This window comes from Parus major, chromosome 3 (genome assembly GCF_001522545.3).
Source record: "Parus major isolate Abel chromosome 3, Parus_major1.1, whole genome shotgun sequence".
Classification (NCBI taxonomy): domain Eukaryota; kingdom Metazoa; phylum Chordata; class Aves; order Passeriformes; family Paridae; genus Parus; species Parus major.
Window position 1 is genome coordinate 28,815,021 of NC_031770.1, and position 25,726 is coordinate 28,840,746.

Below are 25,726 nucleotides of genomic sequence, written 5' to 3' on the forward strand. Positions count from 1 at the left end.
AAAAATTTGAGAGACCCCAGGGGAATGCCCCATGGCCTCTCCCTTTATTCAAATAAAGTAAAAGGACTCCTCTGTCTCCTTTTTGGACATAAACCTCTGGTGTTTGTGGATTAATTTTCCTGACAAGGACTAAAGATCAGAAGCCTGTGACACAAGCTGATGCTCAAACACATAAAACATTCTCCACCCTGCAGCTTCTGGTTTAATTTTTGACAGTAGTCTCCTAATTTGGAAAGGGAAGACACAGAGAGAGGAACTATTTGATGACAGGAACCAGTGGATTCTCTTTCCTTGTGACTCACAGTGCTCACTCATAGCTCTGCATCACAGGGAAGTCATTTCACATGGGAGAAATGGGGAAGAGGAAGTTCCCTCATAGCCAATTAACATTCCTGACCTCTTTCTGGGCTTCGTTCCAGGACACCAGGGAAACTTGCACCTGCATTGCCAGCCCTCAAGTGAGCACAATTAATGTCCTTATGAGGGAGAAAGGACAGGCTAAGAACACTGGTGGTTAAAAAAAACCATGCCAGAACTATTGATTTGCTCATAATAAACAAGTAACAATAAAATAATTCCTTCAGGTCAAAACATGGCTTGAGACATCATACATGTTCTTCAAAAAGAGGTGAAAAAACAAGGAAGGTAAAAAAAGGAAAGAAACCAAACTTAAGCATTTAGAAGAACACTAGTAATCAGCTCACTATCACATTCCTGTTGGCTGAAGTTTGAATAACTACTGTTTGGCAAGGAGCTTGTCTGCCTCCTAGATAGAGTTAAGATACCATGAAAACAAGTCACAGCCAATGGGAAAGCTCAAAGGATAAAAAAACCCCGAAAGTTCAAAAGCAGTGCAGTACCACAATTCCTTAAAATTGGTCAGAAGTTAATGTATGACAATGGAGTCCACAAACTAGTGTGACTTAAAAGTTCAAATACACTCCTGATCCAAATACTGAATCAACAAATGGCTTTTAAAATTTTTCTCTCTCAGACCTCCATAAGGCAAATATCCAGAATTGTATCTGTGGTTTCAGTTGCACTCACTACAAAACCAGTGTAAGACAAACACGTTGGGCTCCTTCTTGGTCAGCATCAGCAAAACATTTAAGATCCTTTAACGTTGTTCAAATTGCTAAACTTGTACTTTGAGATACCAAAGATCTCAAGTTTTCTTCACTTATATAATTATGACCACAACAAACTTACATACTCCAACCCAAAACTTAGAATGTCACAGTATTGTCACAGTACAGCTGGTCTGGACTGGACAAAGTAAATCTGACCATAACACAAATCTAATTCAGTAGCCTAGTTCATGTCTGAACATGTCCCTGGATAAGTCATAGGGGACCTTCAGCCAGACCCATCCAAGCTGAGAAGTAAGCACACCACTGGCCAGGAAGCTGAGCAGGGAGAGAAATATCAGCCAATGGCTGTCTGGCCCAGAAAATTTGAATTGGGTATTTAAGTGAGTTCTGAATAATAAATGAGGCTGTTTCGTCTCATGAGCACCTGGAGCATGAGTCATGAGTTTTGTCTCCCCACCCACAGCTGGCACGTTACATTAGCCCGCATAAGCTTCCATTTAATTGCTATCTGTAGTCTGTAGGCATCTACATTTATAGTGGGTTGGACAGCGGAATGGACAAAAATAGTTTTAAATCAAGCAGTTGTACTTGAGGTCTCAAGCGTAGTTACACAAGAGTGTAATCTGCAGTTGCTTCCAGGGTGGAGCCATTGTAACAGTTTTCCCCAAAACTACAGAGATTAAGGAGAGCTGAGTGGTGCCTGCTTTGTACCATTAGCTCTGGAATCTCCTCTTCCAACAACAGCTCATGTAAACACTCATTAGGACAGCAATTATTCTCTCCCCTCAATGCACTGGTGCCAGGTAACCCCATAGCTGCCTACACTCTGATGGTGAAGGTACTTTCCCACCATGAAGGAAATAAGATTTTAAGCCTGCTTCATACAGGAATTGAGACAAAATTAGCTTTCCACGTTTGGCAGCTGGCATCATGTGAGGAAGCTGCATTTCTCAGCACTGTAGATCTCACTGCAGCTAGTGGCAAAACAGTACTCTTACCTTGGATATTCAATCAAACAATCACTGCATTTAGCCATCACAAAAATGGTTTTGACAGACTACTGATGAAATCTAATGAACTGTTTTCAAACTTTCCAGCAATGAAGCCTCATGCAGAGGAAAAAGAAACATAAAAAGAAAAATTCTTCTGAGTTTGTGAAAAAAATACACAGTGCAAGTATCTGCAAAATTCCTACTCACCTCTCCAAAGTCTGAAGTGCTTTCTTGTTTAATTCATCCTGAGTGCTCTTTAGAGTAGCTGTAGGACAAGATACCATGCCATATAAGAGTTCATTCAATGTTTCAGATTAAAAAAATAAATGTATAGAGTATTTCAAATTGGGAGTGTAAACACTGTGGAAATCTGTGTGTGAAATGTGCATGTGCTCATTTTGAGCATTTGAATTCTCAAGTTCATTTTTATTAAAGATTATTTTAAGTCCTTTGTTTGAAATACTTTTTTGAAAAAGCATTTTTTTTATTTACATATGCCACTAAAGGGGGCTGGGAGAAGGGGCCAAACACTAACTAGATATTACATACCAAGAAGGTAACAGGCCCTCAGCCAGGCTGCTGCAAATGCTAGAAGCAGTAACCTGCAGCACATTCTGACTCAGATACAGACAGCCCCCACCACCATCTTCATGTTGGAAGGTGCTGCAGGTTGAACAGGGAACACCAGCAGCTGAACTCACAGCTCTGTGACAAAACAATACCATCTTTGAGACCACAACAGAATTTTTAGGTTACTTCAGATGTGGCATTAGCCACTAATGCCCTTCTTCCATGCCTCTAATTGCTTGACTAATGGATCCTGCTCAGTATGCACACATATCAATGTATAAATTAATTCCTACCTAAAACCAGAAAAGGAAGAGAAGAATCAAGCTCTTGTTATACTTGGGTATCATAAGATATCATCATCAAGATCAACAGGAACATAATAAGAGCTTAAAGTAACATGTCTTTCTCAGATCCAAAATATCTGGAAACCTAATGATGGTTTTTAGAAGTGCATCGGCTATCTTGTTCTGGTTCTTAGGTTTTTGGATTTTGCACAGCAGTTGTTTCTTGTTCTGCATATCCTGAAATTGAGAGCTATTGACCAACAGCATAAGGAAGTGATGATGAGCAGTTAATCCATCAGCAAACATAACCCATGAACATATCTGATTTGATACATCAAGTCAGTGTATGCTCCAAAATAGAAAGTTACTAAGTAGCATATAATAATGCAGCAAATCCAGTGAAATTCAAGTACTTTAATACTTAAATATACTTTTATACTTAAAAGGGGGTTTTAAGAAAGACAGAGGGTTATTTTTTTACCAGGTCCTATAGTGATAGGACAAGGAGTAATGGTTTTAAACTAGTAGTTTTAAACTACTTCAATGAGACTTACTTCAAGAAACATGTAATTAAACATTAAGAATAAGGAAGCTACCCAGCATAAGTTTCTGGAAATATAACTTCCTACAGGAGCTTTTTTCAAACCACAAAGAAAAGGCTTTAATACAACTCCTCAGTGCCTTTGTTACACAGGAGGAGAAATAATTACTAAAAGGTTATATTAAATAAGAGAGCCTAACTTGGATGGAAGGCGGTACGCTTTAGAAGGCAATTGGTCAAATATCTCTGAAACCTTAGCTACCATTGAAAATACTGATTAACTGAAAGTCATCTCAACTGGAAAGTTACAGGAATCCCACATATACATACAGATAGATGTATGACTTGTCTGCATATGTCAGTAAGAATTGGTATAAATACAATGATAAACAAGACTGACAACATGAGGCAGGATTACATCACAGAAATGCTGTCTTTCAGCATGTTCTAGCTTTGCTTCCTCACTGTCATATGCTATTTTTAACAATGCTAATGAAAAATGTCTTGCTAGTGCAAATTTGACATTTTCCATGAAAACACAGTTCCATATTCATGACCATCATATGTATGCTCTTGAAAGACTTAATCAATTTTATTAAAATATAGGCTGCGAGATGAAAATATCTTCTTCCTATTTCCCTCAAATAACTGAGTGACTTGTCCTGTTGCCTTAAGAGCTAGAGATACAATGAGAAGGCAGATATATTCCACTGCTTCAAAACATAAATCAGAGGCTAATCTGAAGATAATCCAAGGCAGTAGTTGTGAAGACTGCTTGTTTTACATTAAAAAGGACACAATATTGAACTCATCTCTTGAAAATGCAAGAAATTTCCAGAAGTGTTTTCAACTCACATTTTGCTGCACCAAAATATCTTTAGAGACAGAGTACAGAACATGCCTCTCCTACTCCATTCCTCAGAAACCACCTTCTTTACATACTGAAGTTTATGAAGAGATTGTAAGCGGCTAACATAGAAAACCTTCTATCTCTGAAAATTGTCTCTGGGATCTTGTATTGCTTTAGAACAGTTTAAACAATGTCTAGGCAAAATTCCTTTAAAACTAGGCTGTTAAGCAGAACTCTATCCCTAGTGGACTTAAAATATATTATATATATATATAAATATATATATATATATTTAAGAAAATTCAGGCTAGGAAGGACATAATTTTTGACATGAACTTTCTAGGGACAACTACTCTGAGGCAGAGAAATGGAGAACAGGAGAAAGCTGCAGTGCCTGTTAGCCTCCGTAGTGAAAAGCAGTTCTCAGAATGGCTGAACAAGATACGGCTGGCTGAAAATCTACACCAACTTGCGCTACTGAAGAGCACAAGAACATTTTCTCATACAGATGCCTTGCAGAATTCTGGTGTAAGTTTCAAGGCCTGCATATTCCATGACAATGTAATAGAGCAATTTTAGCTTTGATTCAGGCTTCTTTGCTGGAGGAAGTTGGTTTGTTTCTATGGAACCTATCCAACAGAAAAGCCATTGTTTGCATGAGGGCAGGACTGCCAAAATTATTAGGAAACACACCAGCTCAGCCATTATCCAAAGAAAATGTGTTAGAAGTCTTCTACCTATGTTAGAACTCACAGAATAAACAAAGATTGTTCCCACCTGTGAGCTTGATGAAGGTCAGAGCTAGAACTCTCCCAAATACTTCAAGCTCTTCTGACTACGAAGCACCAAATCTGCAGGAACCCCTTGTCCATTCATTCAAGATCCAAGTAAACAGATTAAAATAAAACACTTCTTACATTCAGTGGTCTGTTTCTAGTCAACATTGACATGTACCATTGAGGTAGATATTTTTATCTTGTTTACTTCTAAGTAAAATAAACAACATCACAGAAAGATTGAATCTCTGTGGGGTATCAGGATCACACCAGGAACTGAAGTGAGGCATTTCTGACTCCAGTTCTTGAATTGTATTTCTTTGATTTATGAGTGGGTGACAAAAATATGAAAACAGATGGAAAGTCTGACTTTTTGTTGTGTAAATTAAGCAAAAAAAATGTATTACAAATATTCAAGTAAAGCACACCAAGGATTGTCAGCTATGCTCAGATTATCCCCCCCTAGTACTGACCTGCATTTCTTCCTTTGCCTAAAAATTTCACTTTTATTTTACCACAGAAGACAGTTCTCTAACAGTTCCCATTTATCTTACAATCTGAATGTTTTTCATGTCTAACCAGCACTGCAAACAGATTTTCTAAGAAATTCCCATTGCTTGCACTGAAGACTTTGAACAAATGCTCTCTATATAACACACTTGACAAAAAAGTAACTCACCATCAGTAGCTTGAAGGCTGTATGTCAGGCCCAGTGCCAGGTAACCCTTTGCTAGGGACTCTCCAGCATCCTCACCCAGGTCTATCACCATTTTAGCAAAGTGCTCTCCTTCTTCCAGCTGCAAAAGAGATAGGATGAGACTTACAGACATTTCCTCTATACTTGCTCCAATAAAATTTACCATTAAGCTTACCTGCAAGTGATCTGAGAGGCAAGGGCTTTCAGTGATCCCAGTGAACACTCATAACAGGAGAAGGTCAGATTAGCAGACCTTGGTTCACATGCACAGTTTTGAGAAAAGTTTGGGTTTTGCACTCCAAACTCTTTCAAGATGTTTAAGATTCATCAAGGACACGATCTTATTTTATAGTTCCCTTCAGGCACACTTCACTCATGCAGCCTTAAATGCAAATGCTGGATCAGCTGGACTACTTATATGCTATCCTACTAGAGTACTGAAAGGTCAAACAGGTTTTCTCCTTCAAAGGAAGATCATTCAGTTCTGCTATTAAGCCTTAGCAAATTTTACTCTCTTTTAAAACATTACAAGAGTAAAATAAGAAACCACTAACTTCACTGAAAGCTCTCAGCTGCTGCTTGCCCTTCTTCTGCCACAAGGATGCAGAAATTTCAGAACACAAGTTTTGATCTACCACGCTACCTTGGCACTAGCCACTTTCTGCATCTTTTGCAGACATAATTTCCTTAAAAATGTGGTTTATATTATAGATAAATAGTTTTTATATTATATATTTTTTATTTTTATATTATAGATAAATAGTATAGCATTTGGAGGAGAAAGCAGTCAATCTCTCAGGATCAGCCTCAAACATGATGAAATATGTAAGCTGGTCTCTTCTACTGCATCACAGACTGCTCCCCACAGCCTTCCTTTCGACACATATCTATCAGCATTTGTAATGGTAATTTAAACAATATGGTAATAGTAATTTAAACAAAAAGAATAAGTTAAATATTTTATTACAGAATGGAATGTTTCTCATTTCTAAATTTAAACTCTCATTAACATCACTCACCCATTTTAAGTATAAAAAAAAGTTTAAGTAGAAAAAAGACCTGTATACTGTATATACTTTGAAAGGTGTAGGTTGGAGACATTGGCAAAACTTATAAGTAATGCCTGAAAGACAGAGCCTACAGGAAGATCTAATTTCTGTACAAGACAGTATTGCAGATCCTGTCATCCATAATCAGAGTCATCCCTAATCAAGGAGCAGATACCATTACACTACGACAAATCCTCCTTTTGGAAACTTTTATGACATCACAACTGGGATGGGACTAACTTTGAGAAAGTATTTTTTACGTTTGAAATCTAGGTAGACACAAGTACTGTGGATGTGTGCCCTCTTAATACTCATCTTTGTCAGACTTCAGCACCTTAACATCTAAAATGACTCACCCACAACAATGTGAAATTAAAATGCATCATCAGACAAGAAATTTGCCTTCTGCAGTAATCTGTTAATATGTTACCTATGAACAGAATCTACTTGACTTGATGTAGCATCTTGTCAATGTGCCTCCTGGTCACATCATTTGAAAATATTCAGATGACATTAACTAATGGCTTCATAAAAAAACAACCTGGCATTTATTAGACTATATGAAGCATAAGAAGAAAAATACTTTAACCATAATTCTGAAGAAAGGCTGAAAAATGCAAGTGAATAAGCAAATCTCCACTGCTTGGATTTCTTCCTCACTGTTACAAAGCTCTGAGGCCATAGAATTCAAACTAGAGGTAGAACAATTGTGCACCAATTTCTGAAACCTCAGATCAGTCAGTCCAATGACCAACACGTATGTTACCATCAAACCCTTTCCTGAAAGCACTATGAAAGCATTAGTGCTGCTCATTGACCTGACAGCTGTGATTGGGGAAGCCACTAACACAGGAACACCTCCTGCAGAATACTTGGACTTTTGAACTAAACTGCAAGGCCTGTCTCTGAGGGTATAATCCAAAGCCTTTCAAAACCACTGGAAATAGTCGCATGTACTTCAGTAATGTTCAGATAACACCCTTAAACTCTGGTAACATCAGGAAGACTGAGATTTGTTTCAGATTTCTTAACTTGTCAGTAGCACTACCAACTTCCCTGCCATATACTCAAGTGTGTTCTGGACCAGACCATAGAACAACGGCAAAAGTGGCCTATGACTTGCCACATATAAAAAAAAAAAAAACAACACAAAAAACCCACAAATGAACACAAAAACCCCTCCTATACAACTATAACTGAATTCTTCATCTCTCAGAAACTTTTATGTATGACATGAAATCTCTGCAGCATGAAAATTCATTATGCACCTCTTTGACACCATAAACAGCTATATTCCCACTGTTTCTTCATTCCTTCTCCCCACACACACTTTCATCCCAGAAGTCTCCATTAGATGAAGAAAAGAGCTATACAAGGAATTCTAATGTCTAGAGAACAAGAGTGGGGGTGGGTAGGGTGTATGGAAAAAAAAAATCTATTAAAAGTTTGAAGCTGAAAGGAAGACATGTAAAATTGGAGAGATTTTGTTCCATTTTTTCTCTGAATGGTCACCAGATGGTAATTTCAGTCTCGAACTGGAAAAACCTATACTGCATAAAAAGCAGTAGTGCACCATTCAGCCTTCCTGCCAGTTACCCAGGGCCACTTGTCAGTATCAGATTAATCTAATGAATAAATAATTAAAACCATAACTTTTCAGAGTGGCTGAAACAGGATTTCTAGCACACTCTTGTAAACATTTATTCATACTAAACACCAATGGCACTTTGACCAGCCACAAAGATTTTTATGAATGCAAACTTGGGTCAGCTGAAGTCTGCTTCGAAAATAAGTGGCCTCACAAACTCCAGCCCAGCTGGTTCTGTTTATGAGAACATTTACTTTTCCTTCTTACAGCACTCAGAACCTCCCCTGCCAGCCCTACTGTGGCAACTATCTGTCCCCTCTTCTCCCATTCTCCTACTCTTCAGTTATTCTGGGCAAGTGTGAAAAGCCAAATCTTTCACTCACATCACCCACTGTCAGGTTTCAACTCTCTAGTGCATTAGTCTTGCAGATGGCCTAACCAATTGTGAATCTGGAAAGTACTACCTGAAATAGGAATAACCCCCTTGGGGCACGACTGGGGTAACCAACTAAACTGCAAGGACTACCAGATTGCAGTCTGGATAAAAGCTTCCTCTCCATACATCCAAGTGAGAGACCAGTAGTGAGCCTGAGTTGTGATCTGCCAGTAAAGCTGTATCTCTGGAGTCCTTAAGGATATGGGCTGTCTCCAGTCTGTACTGTGGAGATGAGAAAAGGAGGAAGGAAGGCCTACCATGTTATTCTCTTAGAAGCAACAAAAAACAAAGTCTCAAAGCCATCCCTCCAATCTGGCCCTTACTGTTCTAATATTTTTTCTACATACTTAGCACTAAAAAGCTGGAGAGAAGGGCAGCATTCCAGGTTGCAGGGTTGCATCCAAGACCTGCACAGAAGAAAGGAAGCACTGGAGGAGAACAACCTCAGAAGAACTTTCTGCATTTTGAACTCCTGCTATATAAAGTGTCAGGAGGCACCCGGAACCACTAGCTAAGCAATCCCTCTATCACACCAGAAAGCAAACACCTGGCACCTGGAGAGAGACAGACTGCCAAACTGTGAACTGACACCAATGAGATGGTGTTGTGGGTTAGGTGTCCTTTTTTTTGTTTTGTCCTTCTGGCCTGCCCGGGGAATTTTTTACCCATTATGTGCTGGGACAACCTAACTACCGGTACTTAAGGGTGCTCACAACGGACAAAGAGTGGCCGGGCCCAGGGGGGGAGGGAAAGGGGGCAGAAAAAGAGGGTGGGGACAGTTTTTTAGCTGGCTTTCTTCGGCTTCGGGGAAGGACGTTCGTGTGCTGGGTCGCAGAGCTGCTGCGGTGGAGAGAAGGGAATTTCACCATCACCCAGACGGAGAGGCTGCTTCTTCTCCTCCCCTCTTTGTTGGCGGCCTCGCACCCCCTGTCCTGCCGGGACGTGTGGCAGTGCCAGCCACCGCCGCGGAGCTGCTGATACACCTCAGCCACCGGCCCAGGATCTCAGCTCATCCCTGCTGTTCCAGCCGACTGTTCCTCGGAGCCCTGCAGGAGCGCCGGGACTGACTGCTCGAGGGAGGTTGGGAAAACAAAGCCTCTCCTCCATCCCGTCTCGGCTGAGAAAACTGTCCCGGGGTCCCTGATTCTGTTTTCTTGTTATTGCTGTAGTTATTATTTGTTTGTTTGCCTGGTTATACTAGTAAAGAACTGTTATTCCTATCCCCAGATCTCTGCCTGAAAGCCCCTTGATTTCAAATTTATAATAATTTGGAGGGAGGGGGTCTACATTCTTTCATCCCAAGGGAGGCTCCTGCTCTCCCTAGCAGACACCTGTCTTCTAGAACCAAGACAGATGGTAATACCCTGGGGTTGGTTGGGGTTTTTTCCCCTCTTTCACTTCCTCCTTCATAGCTGATAGAAAAAGAACAGCTGCTTGCTGTGCTATCCTGAGGGATGTTTCCCCTGGTACAGAGTGGCTGTTCCAGCCACCACTGTTATTTGGCCACAGGTTCTAGTGTGTGTCAAGCCAAGGAGGCATACTGACAAGGGAGTGGAGAACAGCAGGTGTTGTCCCCTGGCCTAAGGCCACCCAGCTGGTGTCCAACTGCCACCCAGATTGTTTTTAGAAAAGCTCAAGCCCTACCCCACTGAATCAACAGCTTGCAGGACTAAGTAGGAATTCCTCTTCTCACCAGCACACATTTAGAGTAACTAAGGACAAACAAGTTAATGATGTACAGCAAGATGAAAACAGCACTTTGTTATGTCAAAAAAGAGGAGCATACCAAAGAAGAGGAAGGAAATACATCAAGTGACACTGGACTTGGGAAAACAGACGAAGTTAATGAAGCAGGTGAATTTGGACACCAGTGACACTGAACAATACATAAGCACTTAAGAGATCAAAATCCTAAAGAATGGGTATTTATACAAAATTACACAATGTTTACTAGTTGGATCGACCGCTTACCTTTTTCTTTACACTAGGTTGTAGCTATAGAGACTAATTCAAATAGAAGAATATAAATATTGTGAAATGAGAGTGGTAAGAAGAAAATTGCATAGGAAGAAAGTGTTCTATAAGGTATAGTCTAATGAAAACGTTTTATCCTACAGCTGTTTACAGCATACAAAGCCAATCATGTTATGTATGTCCGAAAAAAAAAATCCTGTGCTTTCTATTGCTGCTCTAGTCAGCATTTGCTCTCTGTGTCACCACTGTTAAGCCTACCAATTTAGTCTGTGTAAACTCAGCCCCCAGCATGTAAGGAAACCCAGGCCTCCACTGAAGCTAGAGTGGTTTGTTTACAAAGGTGATGTACAGCAGACAAAATTCTTGTTAATTTTTAATATCTAATGTCTAAAACTCATGAGATTGCTCCAGAACAGCAGTGGTGATGTAATCAAGAATATCTTTTATAAAAGACAGAAAAAATACTTAGTAGCTCTTTGCTCTTCCCTTTCTCAGCAGCCTCTCACTCTGATGATGCTGATCCTCTCAGACATCCATCAGCAGGCAGAGTAACTCCAGTAATAGGATTAGAATTTATCTTTTAATATTATTCATACTGCACTATGACCTAAGCATTTCCACGTGACTACAGGGCTCCTAAGTGCCTGGGTACAAGCACATGTACAGCATTTATTATCTGCAGTGGCAGGGTCAACAACAGACAGAAGGGGAGAGAAGCACTCTCTGATTAAGTGGTCTGTGAAAGTAATGTATGGTAAGCTGGTGCCTCAGAAGTATGTAGCTCTAGATCTACATCATGCCAACCCCCCTGATACGCACATACCATGATGTCCTGACCTCATGGTATGTCTTACACAGTTTTTATGACTCCATGCACAGTCTGCCCTGGCCAAACACCACTTCTTTTCCCTTTCCATGACTGATGGCATGATAACTGTCTTCCCAGTAAAGTGCTGCTGCAGAGGACTTTGCTGTGCACACTAGTTCAAATAAGGGAAATGTCTAAGGTACAGCACCATCCTGTGTTGCAGCTTTTGCCATGGGACAAAGTCCATTGAAAAGCTCATATTAGATAATACTGGCATAATTTGATGCTACACAAATTTAGCACACCACCACTATTGCTATTATATAAACTGTGGAGCAATGAAAATGATAACAACATGCCTCATATCTTCCTGCTTTTTGTCAGAGCAGAGCTCTAGAAGACTCAAGCCTATCCTAGGAGTACAGTCCATTTTGCTCAATGTGTATTTACAATATTTTCAAATGCCTCCATTGAAATCAATGGAGTAAAAGGCCAAAGAAAGCATCAGGGTAACCCTAAACACCTCAAACAAATGCTCCTAAAAATCAAGAAATTCAGTATTTAATACCTGTCTGTAGGAAGAAGTTCCATTTTTAGTATTTTCACAACACCTGCCCTAACAGGATACTGGAGAACCTAGATTAGTAATGAAATTAACAGTACTATACTACTAAAATATTAAAAACAACAACTCATACTGCAACTCAAAATCACTGCCAAAGTAGGCAAGTGAGCATCCAGATGAGATCATACAAGGGAAGGCTGACTGGAAGAGGAAATTACAGCAAGCTTTTTAGTGAGAAGAACTCTGAATTTATAGTGGAACAAGGCAAAGCAACCTCAGTATGGACAGATTCCAGTGCAAGCTACCTCAACTCTTCTATGGAAATTTAAAACAATACTCTGAACTACAATAGTCAAAGACTTCAAAGTACCTTCTGGAAAGCTGAAAGACAGCTGGCTAAACACAAATGGGCTTTGTGTTTGCTTGATAGAATCATTCACATGCAAGTTCAGCAAACCGTTGCACTGAAACCCCAGTAAGCTGAAAGGCTTAGCAGCACATTGCCTCAAAAGTAATTCTGTGCCTACTACAAAAAACATTTAAAACACCTGTGTAATGGCTTAGATACAATATAAAAGTTCCAACTTTGCTGTACAGGTCTGACTGCATCCGGACCATACAAATGTGTTTTACATATGTGCATTAGTTTTGAAGCTTTTCTGGTCCTCCAAGTCTACTGGTTTAAGCTTTAGAATTAATGAAGTATTGACCTATTGTTTACACTGGATTTTTTTTTTATTTTTGTTTTTAAAAACCTCCAACTCTGAAAAAGGTAGCCAAACCACTGCTTATACCACTCAGTTGTTTACTGCAGGCCCAATCCTAAAAGCTGGTGGTTAATGGGGCAGATCATCCTCTGATGTAAGCCAGCTAGGTACCCCTAACATGCCAGTGGAGTACTGCCAACTTATATGAGTTAACGATCTGGTCATACTGCCACAACATAAGCTGGGGGAGGCTCCATTCTTTTCTGCATAAGGCTCTGTTATATATGGATTAGCATGGCACTGTATGAATGTATCCATGTTTTCACTTTGATTTGTTCTGCACTGAGAGATTATTTCATAGATGCGATCAGAGCATTCTCAATGTTGTAAATCACTGTAATACATTTCAATTACTTTTCTGTTTTCCCTGCTCCTAAAGTGAGCTGAGTGTCTCGGTTCTAGAAGACAGGTGTCTGCTAGGGAGAGCAGGAGCCTCCCTTGGGATGAAAGAATGTAGACCCCCTCCCTCCAAATTATTATAAATTTGAAATCAAGGGGCTTTCAGGCAGAGATCTGGGGATAGGAATAACAGTTCTTTACTAGTATAACCAGGCAAACAAACAAATAATAACTACAGCAATAACAAGAAAACAGAATCAGGGACCCCGGGACAGTTTTCTCAGCCGAGACGGGATGGAGGAGAGGCTTTGTTTTCACAAACCCCCTCGAGCAGTCAGTCCCGGCGCTCCTGCAGGGCTCCGAGGAACAGTCGGCTGGAACAGCAGGGACGAGCTGAGATCCTGGGCCGGTGGCTGAGGTGTATCAGCAGCTCCGCGGCGGTGGCTGGCACTGCCACACGTCCCGGCAGAACAGGGGGTGCGAGGCCACCAACAAAGAGGGGAGAAGGAGAAGAAGCAGCAGCTCTGTCTGGGTGATGGCGAAATTCCCTTCTCTCCACCGCAGCAGCTCCGCGCCCCCAAAAATAAGAATGTCTCTCCCCGAAGCCGAAGAAAGCCAGCCAGAAACTGTCCCCACCCTCCTTTCCTGCCCCCTTCCTCCCCCTGGGCTCGGCCACTCTTTGTCTTTTGTCCAGCATCCACTAAATACCCACAGTTAGGTTGTCTCTGCAGATAATGGGTAAAAATTACACAGGCAGGCCAGAACAATAAAAAAAAAAAAGGACACCTAACCCTCAACAGCTGAGACATCATGTAGAAAGTCACCAAAATGAGTTAAGTGATCACTAGTTTAATCATGAAAGAAACTGTTCTGTGCTTCTAATGACATTCTATAATTATCTACATGCATAAATGTTGTGTTTTTAAAATTTTTTTATTTGCTAGTTTTGTTTTTTTTTTATTGTTAGTAACTGAAAGAAGACCAAAGTACTGCTTGCTCATGGGCTATAAACAAACTAGCTACAATACTGCACCACACAATAAACAGATGCAGGACATAAATTAGCTGTGTCATTCGGATAAATGGTGGTCTGATTTCACCCTTTTCCTGCCTAGCCACCAATCAAGTACACAGATATATTTCCTAATTGAAAAATTAATAATATTTTTTTATGTTCTGAAAAGGAAAATGTATTTGAGTATTTGTAACTGCTAATATTTGTCCATTAAACTGTTCCTGTCCCATGTCTATCCTCCTTTCTATTTATACTGGCATTGATCAGACTGTTCACTTCCAGTTTAAATTATTAATGTTAAATTAAATTATATATGATTGCCATGTAATTTAAATACAAATAATTACTGTAAGGATGACATTTAGAAAAACAGCTCTGCTGAGCAGGAAGGTCTTTATTAGGCACAGAAGTCTGCCAGTAATATCAGAAGCACCCCTTTCACTAACAGATGTGGGAACCTATCATTTCAGTTCTTTTAAAAGACGATTTAAAGTTCTTTAAAAGATGAAATTATTTTCCCCTTAATTAAAACTCTTCTATACCATCACCAAGTTTGCTGTGAGGGTAAAGCATAGGCCATTGACTGAAATGAAAGGGAGAAGGAATATTTTTTATTTGGTTTTCATTCATAAGGCTGTGCTCTAGATAACCACACTAAAATTACACTCTTGTGAAATTACAATCTTGTGAATTCACGATTTTACCACATAATACCCTCCAGTTCTGAGCCAGGGTCTGATTGAATAACACTGAAAAGCACTTCACACAATAAAAATGCAGTACATTTATGTTGGGGGTTAGGTGTCCTTCTTTTAGTTCTGGCTCACCTGTGGAAATTTTACCCTTTAGTTGAGGAGGGGGGGGGAAGGAGGGGGGAAGCTCACTGCAGGTACTTGGTGGGTACTTGAGAAACACAAAGAGTTCGGCTGGGCCCAAGGGGGAAAGGGGGCAGGAAAAGGCGGAGGGCGGGGACAGTTTGGCGGGCTTCTTCAGCTTCAGAGAAGGATACTTTGGGGCCCAGAGCTGTTGCTGAGAAGGGAGTTCACCATCACCCAGACGGAGCTGCTGCTTTGTCTCCTTCTTCCCTCTTCGTTGGTGGCCTCGCACCCCCTGTCCTGCCGGGACGTGTGACGGTGCCAGCCACCGCTGCGGAGCTGCTGATACACCTCAGCCACCGGCCCAGGATCTCAGTTCATCCCTGCTGTTCCAGCTGAGTGTTCCTCAGAGCCCTGCAGGAGCACTGGGACTGCCCGCCCGAGGGGGTTTGTGAAGCAAAGCCTCTCCTCCATCCCTTTCCTGTCTCAGCCGAGAAAGCTGTCACACGGTCCCTGGTTCTGTTCTGTTGTTAACTCTGTAGTTATTGTTTGTTTGCCTTGTTATATATACTAGTAAAGAACTGTTATTCTTATCCCCAGATCTCTGCCTGAGAGCCCCTTGATTTCAGAATTATAGTAATTCGGAGGGAGGGAGTCTACATTTTCATTCCAGGGGAGGCTCCTGCCCTCCCTAGCAGACACCTGTTTTCCAAAACCGAGACAATTGAAGAAAACCCTCGTTTTGAAATAATCAAAACCAGCTCATTTTTGGTTTCTATAACTTTTCACCAAGATCCATGCAGATTCTTCTGGTACTTTCTTTCATGTTTCCTTGCATCTGTGTTTTACTTCTATTTAGCAATTATAATCCTTCACTGACTGCAGGGACACCTCGTGGTGAAGGCAGGTGAGAACAGCAGGCTGCCGTTCAGTTAATTAAACCAAGCAGAGAAAGAGCGACAGATGCTTCTGCTCCTTTAGATAATCAGAATTTCATGGGCACCAGCTTCCACTCCCACTCTGCTTTTGAGGTGTACATTAACACATCCAGAACACAAAACACTGGCACAGCAACTTCAAGAACAGAGAACTGAGTTGTCCAGCAGACCTGAACTATCTAACCACTTAAAACTATTTACTTGTGTCTTCCAGGGAATACAAGAATGGCTGATTCAATGTGACACTCAGTTGAAGCAGCAGTCCTCAGAACAGCTGTTGTGGCTTTCCCCCCTCCTCCTTTCTTCAATGTGCTAGCAAAATACATTTTAATGACTCACTGCAAAATTTCTTGCAGGGATTTTCATTTTTTATAGAAGGCATACATGTCTGTATGATTTTCAGCAGGGATTCCCTTTCTCCCCACTGCAACTACGCTGTGGCAGGCACTGTCACTGCAGCATCTAATCCATTACATAATAAGAATTGCATCAGCTTGCTTACCCAGTGCAGTGACCCAATGCAGACCTTGGCAGCCAGAAGAGGAACAGTGGGATCTGTAGGTCGCAGTTTAGCACACTCTTTGAGCACCGACACAGCATATGCTGACTGGAGGAGTAGGAGAGAGGAGAAGGAAATAAAAAAGACTGATTAGACAAAGCTGTTGAGAGGCCATACAAAATATTGCAGTGACATGTACACAGAAGTGCTATGGAGAAAAGAATCCCATATCAGCAACAAGTCAGCAACTTTACTCCCACCTCCACATGCAGACCTGTGTGTGCACACACGCACACAAGCACTCTCTTCCCACGCTCAGAGGAAACATGCCAAAGAGGCAGCCCTGGCTGTGCACTTCACAAGAAACAGTTTTCTTAGGTATCAATGCACTGGCTTTTTAACTCTGCCCTCCCAGTACACAAGAATTCTGCTGTAGTTTTCCTTGAATATTATCATCTTCCAGTAAACCAGAAGAGATCATAAAGAGCTTATCCTCCAGTACATTCACATTTTAGGCCAACTTCACTCAGAGAGGTTTGTTCAGCTGAAGTAATCTGCTCAGTAGATTGTTTTGTATCTTCTCTAGTTCCAGAACATACAAGAAAGCAACCGTGACCCCACCATACAAAGGGTGGATGCAGATCAATACTGTTCAGTGGATGGTCCAAGCATGTGTTAGAAAGAAAGCCCATAAAACTCTTGCTGTCTTTCTGGTGTTAGGTTATCAAAAATGAGGATGTTTTTTAAGATTAGCATTTGCATAGCCCTTTTGATCCAATGTGCTCTGCAAACACTTATGTTTTACAGCATACATTCACAGCTGCCACATTTCAGATGCCTTAAAGGGGAATGAAGAAAACTGGTCTGAGGCAGTGATGAGAAGGCCATGTCAGACAGTAAGATGGTGACAGGAGTTGTCCTACCAGAATCTCCCAGCCCATTCCACCTGAACCACAGTGTGAGATATGGGGTTATAACTGTTAAAGTTGCTAAGGCTTATGCTCAGCAGAAGGCCCTGTGGGAAGGCCCAGCTGCAGGCTGAATGGCTGGACGTCAGCTGTGGGGGGAGAGGCAGTTAGGAGCGAGGACAGAGGCAGCTGAGTGACAGCTGGAAGTGAGATTGTGATTGGCTGGAGGAAAACGCGGACAGCGTGTGAGCAGGAAGCTGACTGGGTGATAGGACACATGGAGAGTGGCACTGCAACTGAGCCAGCCAATGGGTGCCCTTCTTCTGTTAAGTTCTGCTAGACCTCGGTTTGGTTTCATTTATGTCAGGTGGAAATTAAAAGTATAAAAGGAGAGTGATTTCTGCAACAAAGGGATCTCCTTCAGATGCATAAGGGGGTCCGTGCCACTTTGTTCCCCCACTGCTACACTACAGTTTGTCTTACATTTAAACCTTCCTCACTACTGATCCTGATCCACTCAAACTTTCTCATGCTTAAGCTCAAAAGGAAGTTTTAGTCTCTTGGAATTTCTCCTTGCATGCCTGTTTCCTCACAAAGTCTTCCACACAGTCCCAAGACATAATGTTCCTGCTTAGAAGCACATTAAATAGTCATGGCCTTTCTATAGTACAGAAGAGCAGCAACAGAAGCTGGCAAAGTCAAATGATACGCAATTCTCAGCGGGTACTGGGCATCTCCTCCTGACCCCCAGGGGGCTCTCCCTGCCAGAACTCTGACCCACATAGGGCAGACCCACACCAGGTCTGGTGACTGCTGCAATCTCCTGCAGCAACACAGCTTCACATTTCCTCTGTCCATCAGCACTTTTCCTCCCTCACACCACATCAAAGTGAGCTGTGCCTGCCAGCTCTTTCCTCTACAGAACTAAAGGTCCACTTCTTAGTGGACCTTACGTAGCTTAATTAGGAATTTGCTTGGAAGGGAACCTGGAAAAATGGAAAACCAGATGTGCACCAGCCATGCCCACATTACGGCAAAGAAGGGTTTCATAACTGATGCAGCAGGGAGCAAATCCTCCTGCTTGAAAAGCTTGGGTACCTGCCTTGGGGTCTGAACAAGAGCAGCAGTACACCCTATATTCTTCAGGTTGCTCCCACTTATGCAGAGCATCAGGCATGATCAGTATAAGAGAGGAAACATTTATTAATTTAAAATTCAAAACACACTATTTGCCTAAAGCCAGAAGGAAGCTTGTTTCAGACCAAGGATGGAAATAAATAAACTTTGTCCTACAGCTTGAACCATTACTTCATCCCTCTCAGAAATAAAGATGTGTAATTCGACCCTGAGACACAGGAAGAAATACACTGCTGTGCTCTGTTGCCATAAGGTGACTAGCCCCCCTCAGAATGAACCTCCCTGACACCTCTTTGTTCAGAACAAGTGGTGTCTCGGGTTTTAGTGGCACCTTATTCCTCTCTCTTGCAAAATGCACTGAAAGCAGCCGGTATTCCCAGCAGCATGATGGATGTATTGGAAATCCAAGCATAACCCCATAAGGGATCTAGGCTGGGTATCATCTTCTTGCCCTCCTACCTATAACTCCAGCACCACGGGTGCTTCCAAAAAACAAATAAACGTGACAGCAGGACAATATGCACCGTGGCAGCCAGTATATCTTCAGCTGAACCCCACTGACCCATGTCACCTCATCACGCAAAACTGAACTACAAAGGCCAGATATGTAAAAGGCTGTCCAGAGCTAATGCTTGCATAACCAGACACAAGCTCAACCCAGTGGTCATTTCTCAGCTCTCCAACAGCACTGCAACTACAGGAAAAGCAGAAGGCATCTGGGAACTGGTGGCAGCTCTCCTGTGGGTAAGCAGAACCAGTACTAGCACAAACCAAAGCAGTGACAGGCCTGTCCTAATTTGGGCCACAGATGTAGAACCTACTCCAGAAGAGAAGTGACAAAACCCACTCCTTGCCAGTTCCTCTTGAATTCTGCTTCCTCCCAGTCTGCAGGACAAGACAACACTACCCTCAAACTACGGAGACCTTGCCATGTCTGTCCTGTCCCAAGACTGTTCAGGAGGCCACTGCAAAGCAGTGACTACTGAATGCTGCACAGGACAAGGTCCTACATTGTGCCTACACTCAAACACTTCAGGTGTCAAATCACTTTGTTACATATGCACTCAAGAGCTTCTGAACATGGATTTACAGAGCAAAAGGTAGTTTCCATGCTGCTCCTAAAACATTTACAAAGTTATGTCATTTTAAAGAGGTTCATAAAATTTGCAACTAAACATATGGAGAAGTGGTTTTAGAAACAGGGTGACATGAAGCCTTTCTCCCCAGCTGCATTTTAAAAATTCAGGAGGTATTATATAATTTCACCTTGAAAAAATCACTCAGCAGATATTTTCTACAGATAATGAAAACATTAGTCAAGGGAATGACAGGATAAATAATATCCCACTCCCACAGTGACCTTACTTAGGGGAGACTGGCATGACATGTAATATCAAGGTTTCTTAAAGATACTAATTACAGACATTATTAGCCAGGGAAAAAATATCAAGCACTCATTATTGAATATAGATATCACTGGTTTGTAAAAATGTTTAATATGAAACAGTGTTTAGGCAACATTGAAATAATCTGGTAATTAAAATGTACATATTCTTTCATTTAGTGTGGGTGGACCAGGCAGCAAAGCACACTGTTTGTGAAATTCACTGTAAGGCAATAATAATTTGATTTATTGGTGAGGCATGTTTTGAGAAGAACAGAAGTCAAATTCCAAGTGACTACATGCATCCTACTCATGATTCTGTGCTTCAGAGGAGCTCACATAATAATTCAAGACAGAATTTATGCTGTTTCTATTTAACTTGCTAATTGCTAGATTATAATGCCTGCACTACAACCAGTTCCCAAGGACTTCAGAAAATTAGGTCTCATTTGGCCTCTCATCCAGGGCAAGGAATCACAAGGAAGCTATTGGGGAAGAAGAAGGATGGAGAGTACACCTTCCCCTATGTAATTATGGCAGCCATAGTTTTGAATCCTATAAGGGAGTAAAATGTAACGAAAAACAACTATCCAAACAAAGAACACAACTCCTACTCCCCATTTACTAACTCAATAACGAAGCATGGAAACATACTCCTCAAAGATCCTTGCACATGAGCAGAAGAGAACCAAGAACATCATGCAGTTAATTTTCTTCATTTTCCAAATGGCTCGAGAGAATTTGCCATCAGTTATGGTAAACCCATAGATGCTGCCCAAATGCCAGTTTTCCTAGATTACTCCAACACAATCTCCATTCTTTCTCTTCCTTTGCAATCTCACCATACCAAAGCAACCAAAGAAGGAAGTTAGAGAGTCACTTCATATTTAGAAGATAAAAGAAAACATATAAAAGATGTAAGTAAAAGGAAGAATAAATTTCAGACAGTAAATCATGCCTGATAGACTTTGACATGCCAGGAACAGTTGCTCTTCTCCTGCATAGGTTCCAAAAACCTCCCCAGTTTTTTGCTTCTTTCCTACTTTTCAGCCAGAAGGAAAAATGTTCCTCAAGATGGTCAGTTGGTAGACAGCCTCATTCCCAATTTACCTGTCAGTTTAGTACATGAATGAATTTCCACAACTAGTGCTGCTGTATTTCTTACATCATCCTGTCTTAAAAACTGCACTATTTCAAAGAGATTATGGGGAAGTGGAGGAATCCTTTAATCCCAATGCAAGAATTATTATTCCCTGTGTCCTGGGCTTCTAAACGACACGTTTAGATATAAATGACCTTGACATAGAAAGATGACAGAATGAGCAAGCAATTGAAAGCTCTGGAATCAGTAGTTTTGCTGTTAGCTTACCACCAAATTTAGAGATTTCTATGAATCTCAGCATGAACACTATTCCCCTACTCCATTTATTTCTCTGATTATCTCCCTTTTCTTTTACCTTTTGTTTATCAAACTAGAGCACTGGAGTTAAGCAGATTCAAATACTCCCTCTTAAAAGCACCTCTTACATTTTAAGATTTGTAAGCACACATTTGTACTTGCTAATGTGACAAACACCTCACTTCACACTTTCTGTCAAGAAAAGAGAGTTAAGCCTGAAGGCAATTATATAGCCTAGGTATTCTGCTCAACAGTCAGGCATCTTAGGAAATTTCCATTTTTTGGTACTATTTACAGCACACAGGCAAACTCCCTTCTAATATTTCCTTTGCACCAAAGGAAACCAAACTATTGAATATCCCTAAGATACCTGACCTTCGTAACAGGATCTTTAACCAATGAATGTTCAATATTTTAACTTCCATTCCCCAGCAACGCTATTTAAGGAGCCATCTGAGGCCTCTGCTGCTCCCAAGGTTCCTGCCTGCAGTACAAAGAGAAATGTACTTTTTTTTTATGCCAGCTCCCTAGCAACCAGCCTTAGCTTTTGCAAGGATACCAACAGAAGGAACAGCCTAAATCATAAAATTTGTCTGCTGTTGCTGCAGAATTATGTATTAAATGTATTTTTAACTTTCCTTCTAACATTCTGGAAAGCTGTATGTTGGCTATACAGGCATGGCTGAGTCAAACTTGGAGCTCCTTGAAGCACTTAGAGACATCTGCTTTTGCTCCACTGCTTAAATAAGAGGAAGGATTATTTTTTTTTGGGTACAGCTCAGATAGGAGCAGCTCAGATGTTAGCTTGTCATTATTTGGCTATGGCCAGTGTATATCAGCAATATGCAAAGTACTCCAAAATCAGAGTTCATGTCTGTGTAAGACTAGTTTCAAAACCTTAAAGATGCTGCCAGCACAAGCTTTGGGCAAGACCGCACTATCTGCAATTACTGAGCAGCCAAAGGGAGCACAGTGACACTGCAAGACTAGCTCTGGGAAGAGCTGGAGCTTAGCCCCTCAAAAACATAGCTGAATGACAGATGAGAAGATGGATTCAATTACTTCCCCTTGTATAACACCAGACACCTCCTGAAGCGTTACATGATTAAGAAAACGATTCAGGTAGACATTCATGATTTTTACTTCCCTGTTGCCTTAAAAAGGAACAAACACAAGGAAAGGAGCATTCTGTGTAGCCGAAAGCAGCTTTATCTGCCTTGTTTTGCAAGGTAACATGCTTGGAGCTTACATCCCCTACTGCGAAGCTTACCATCTATATGGCAATGCTGACCATTGTTGCTGTGGTGCCCTCAGTAAGGGCTAGAGGGGTCTGGGGAGGGTAAGCAACAATGCAGCTATTTCTGAAGTTACACAATTTCTATCTTCAAGGCAAGCATTGAGCTGGTCATGTTCTGCAGGACTGGAGAGCTTTGTGGCAGGCACCAAAAGAACACATAACCACCATGAGCAATCCCAGTACAAGGCCTGCTGAGCACAGTTCTTGATTCCAGGTACCTGCTTCCAGCTCCACTGAGCTCTCACAGAGGCTTTTCCCCACAGACCTTCTGGTTGTTCCCGAGCTCTTCCTTTATTCACACTTGAGGCACTTCAGCCCCTCAGTACACAACTGAGGGGTAAAAGCAGATTATCCTCTCCTAGCAGATATACCAGCCTTGCTTCAACTGGCCTAAGGCTATATTACTACACACTCCTCTCAAGAAACACACACCCTAAAGCTCTTCACTCACTAACCAAGTTGTGTTGTGCGTTTTTTTCCAGGCAAAGACGTTAAACATGAGTGTGAAAATGTTTCCATGCACTGCATACACTAGCAACAATTAACATCCACTGTACTTGAAGACTCTTGAGAGCTGAATGGCTCAATTCTTGGCACCCAGTACTTTTAGAACACACAGACTCAGTGTTCACAGAACAATTTCACAGGTATCTTTAAAGAATATCTCCCTCACTACCCTTAGGAAAATGACAAATCAGTGTCAGTTAACACAAATCTTGTCTCCTTGTATGGTAGGCAGCAGACAGACACCAACATTGCTTCACATTGACCAAGGCGTCTGTTTTAACACTCACAATGCAGATCTAGGAGACTTTCTTAAGTACCGTAAGCTAGAGCCTACTCACGATGCACTTCTGAGTCTCCACTCCCAGTGAGCTTCAGCAACACTTTGGAAAACCCAGGCTAGGTCCTGTGTGAGGATGTGAGGTGTGGAAGGGGACAGAAATCCGAGAAAGGAATGTGTAACTGATCCAGCTGGTCCAAGGCCCAGGAAATGCTTGTGAGTGCACAAGGACCCTATTACACATCCCTTGTGCTTGTAATACATCATCTAGACACTATGATAATTTTGCCTCCAACTTCAGAAACTTTGGGAGAGCTACCCTAGTCTGCAGGGTAACCTCCACTACCTCCAGGGAAAACTGTTTAGCAGGAAAGCAGCAGCAGAGAACAAATCTACCCTAAGCAGCTCTCTCTCCTCACTGCTGCAAAATTCACCAAGTCTTGTCCACTCTTTAAAAGAGAGTTTAATCCTTTCTTTCCCCATGTTGCTCAACACTGGTAACCAGATGAGCAAATGCAACTGTCTACACTGGTTTTACTCTGGCAGCAGGACAATGGCTCATCTCATTGCCTGAGGACTCTGTCAGATGGCATCCAGCTATCACACCACTCATCACTCAAACTCCAGCCTGTCCACGGACAGCAGCAGAGACAGGGACCTGCGATGCACACTCAGCCTCTAGCTCATATTACCACACAGCCAAGGTTATGACCAGCAGAAGCAACTTAAAGCATCTGTGAAGAATTCAGCGTTCACAGCACTACAAGAACAGGGCTGCTGCACTAGAATGATTTAAATCTCTGGCCTATCAGAACTGCACTCAGTGACACAATACATCTCTCACCATGTCTTTGCCATTGTCTAAGTTTTCCCAGCATTTCCTTTCCCTTTCCATCTAAATATGCTTACAGAAATATTTCAAATGTAATGGTAGATTTTTGTCATTTAGATATACATGCCTCTCTTGTTCCGTGAATATACAGCTCAATATAAAAGGCATTCCAAAAAATGGGTTAAAAAACAACTAGACCACATCATCTTTCTCATTATGCAAGTTGCTGAGAAACAGGAAAAATGAAAATGCTGTCACTCCATTATTTCCAGCACTTAAGCAGATAAAAGACAGACAGGAAGATTATGCTTCCCTGAGTTTTTTCATTCACTGTTTTAGGAAACCCCAAGGCCTCGCTGAAGTGATATGCCTATTTTTGTTAAGACACATGCTTTTCAGAATAATGTGTAAACTCAAGCCTATGTGTGGTCATGAGCCAAGGTAGCTGGCTTGACATTCAGATGGATCACTTGTGAAAATGACAATCACCATTTGGCAATTTTTTTGCTGGAAGAAGAAACTACATTGAAATTTGACTTGATTGACAATCTGAATATACAAATTAAACATAACTCTAGTCAAATTCAGTGTAGAATACTGAATTTGGGTAAAATAGAATTTGAGTAGAATAGAGGGTAAAATAGGATTTAATGGCACTTTTAAGAAGGTCAGAGTTGAAAATCCTAAAAACATGTTTAAAAAAAAGAGAAACCAAAGTTTCCAGCATTTACAGGTTGATAAAACTGTTTCTGTGGTGCCCAGGATTTATGAGTGCAATTTGCTGTACTGCAGAACAAATAATGCTGCAGGATGTGAGGTTGCATTACCAAGCAATGAGATCAAGAATTGGCTGTGACTGAGACAGGTGAAAATAGATCTTCACCTATAAAAATTCAAGTGTACTCTGCATTCTGCAGTCAAGACTGACCACACTGCTTTCTCATCAATTATTTCTGCTACTCTGGAGCACTTGTTTTTAAACCAAATCTGTCCTGCTATCAAGCTGCAAAGCAATATAAAAATGTATGCCACATGTCCCATTAGCAAGATAACGCACTGCAGAGTGTATGATGGGAATCTTCAGGGAATACTTTGGGATTAGAAGTGAAATACTGTACAGATGGGATTGCTGGGTAAGGGAATTCCCTCTGACCCACAAAGGACTCAGAACATTTAGCGCCTTTTAAATCAATAGGCAAGATCAGGACATTTTACCTTGTAAATATTTAAAGTACGGACAAAAAGACACGATGTACTTTTTCGGGGGTTGGGTGTCCTTCCTTTTGTTCCGTCTCACCTGTGTAATTTTTTTACCCATTAGTTTCGGGGAAACCTGATTGATGCTTGAGAAACACAGGGAGTTTTGTCTGGGCCCAGGCGGGAGGGCAGGG

The 25,726-nt window shown here is 41.4% G+C and overlaps 1 protein-coding gene across 8 annotated transcripts in view; it reads right to left on the reverse strand.

Annotated features, from left to right (window-relative positions):
- The window catches only part of TTC7A (tetratricopeptide repeat domain 7A), a 202,105-nt gene that overhangs the window by 125,258 nt on the left and 51,121 nt on the right, over positions 1 to 25,726 (reverse strand). For all 8 annotated transcript variants that reach the window (XM_033512563.1, XM_033512562.1, XM_015620500.3 and 5 more), the window contains 3 exons: positions 16,598 to 16,702; positions 5,784 to 5,901; positions 2,291 to 2,348 (listed from right to left, as the gene is read on the reverse strand). In XM_033512563.1, coding sequence (XP_033368454.1) covers positions 2,291 to 2,348; positions 5,784 to 5,901; positions 16,598 to 16,702 — 281 coding nt within the window. The remainder of the gene's footprint in view (positions 1 to 2,290; positions 2,349 to 5,783; positions 5,902 to 16,597; positions 16,703 to 25,726) is intronic.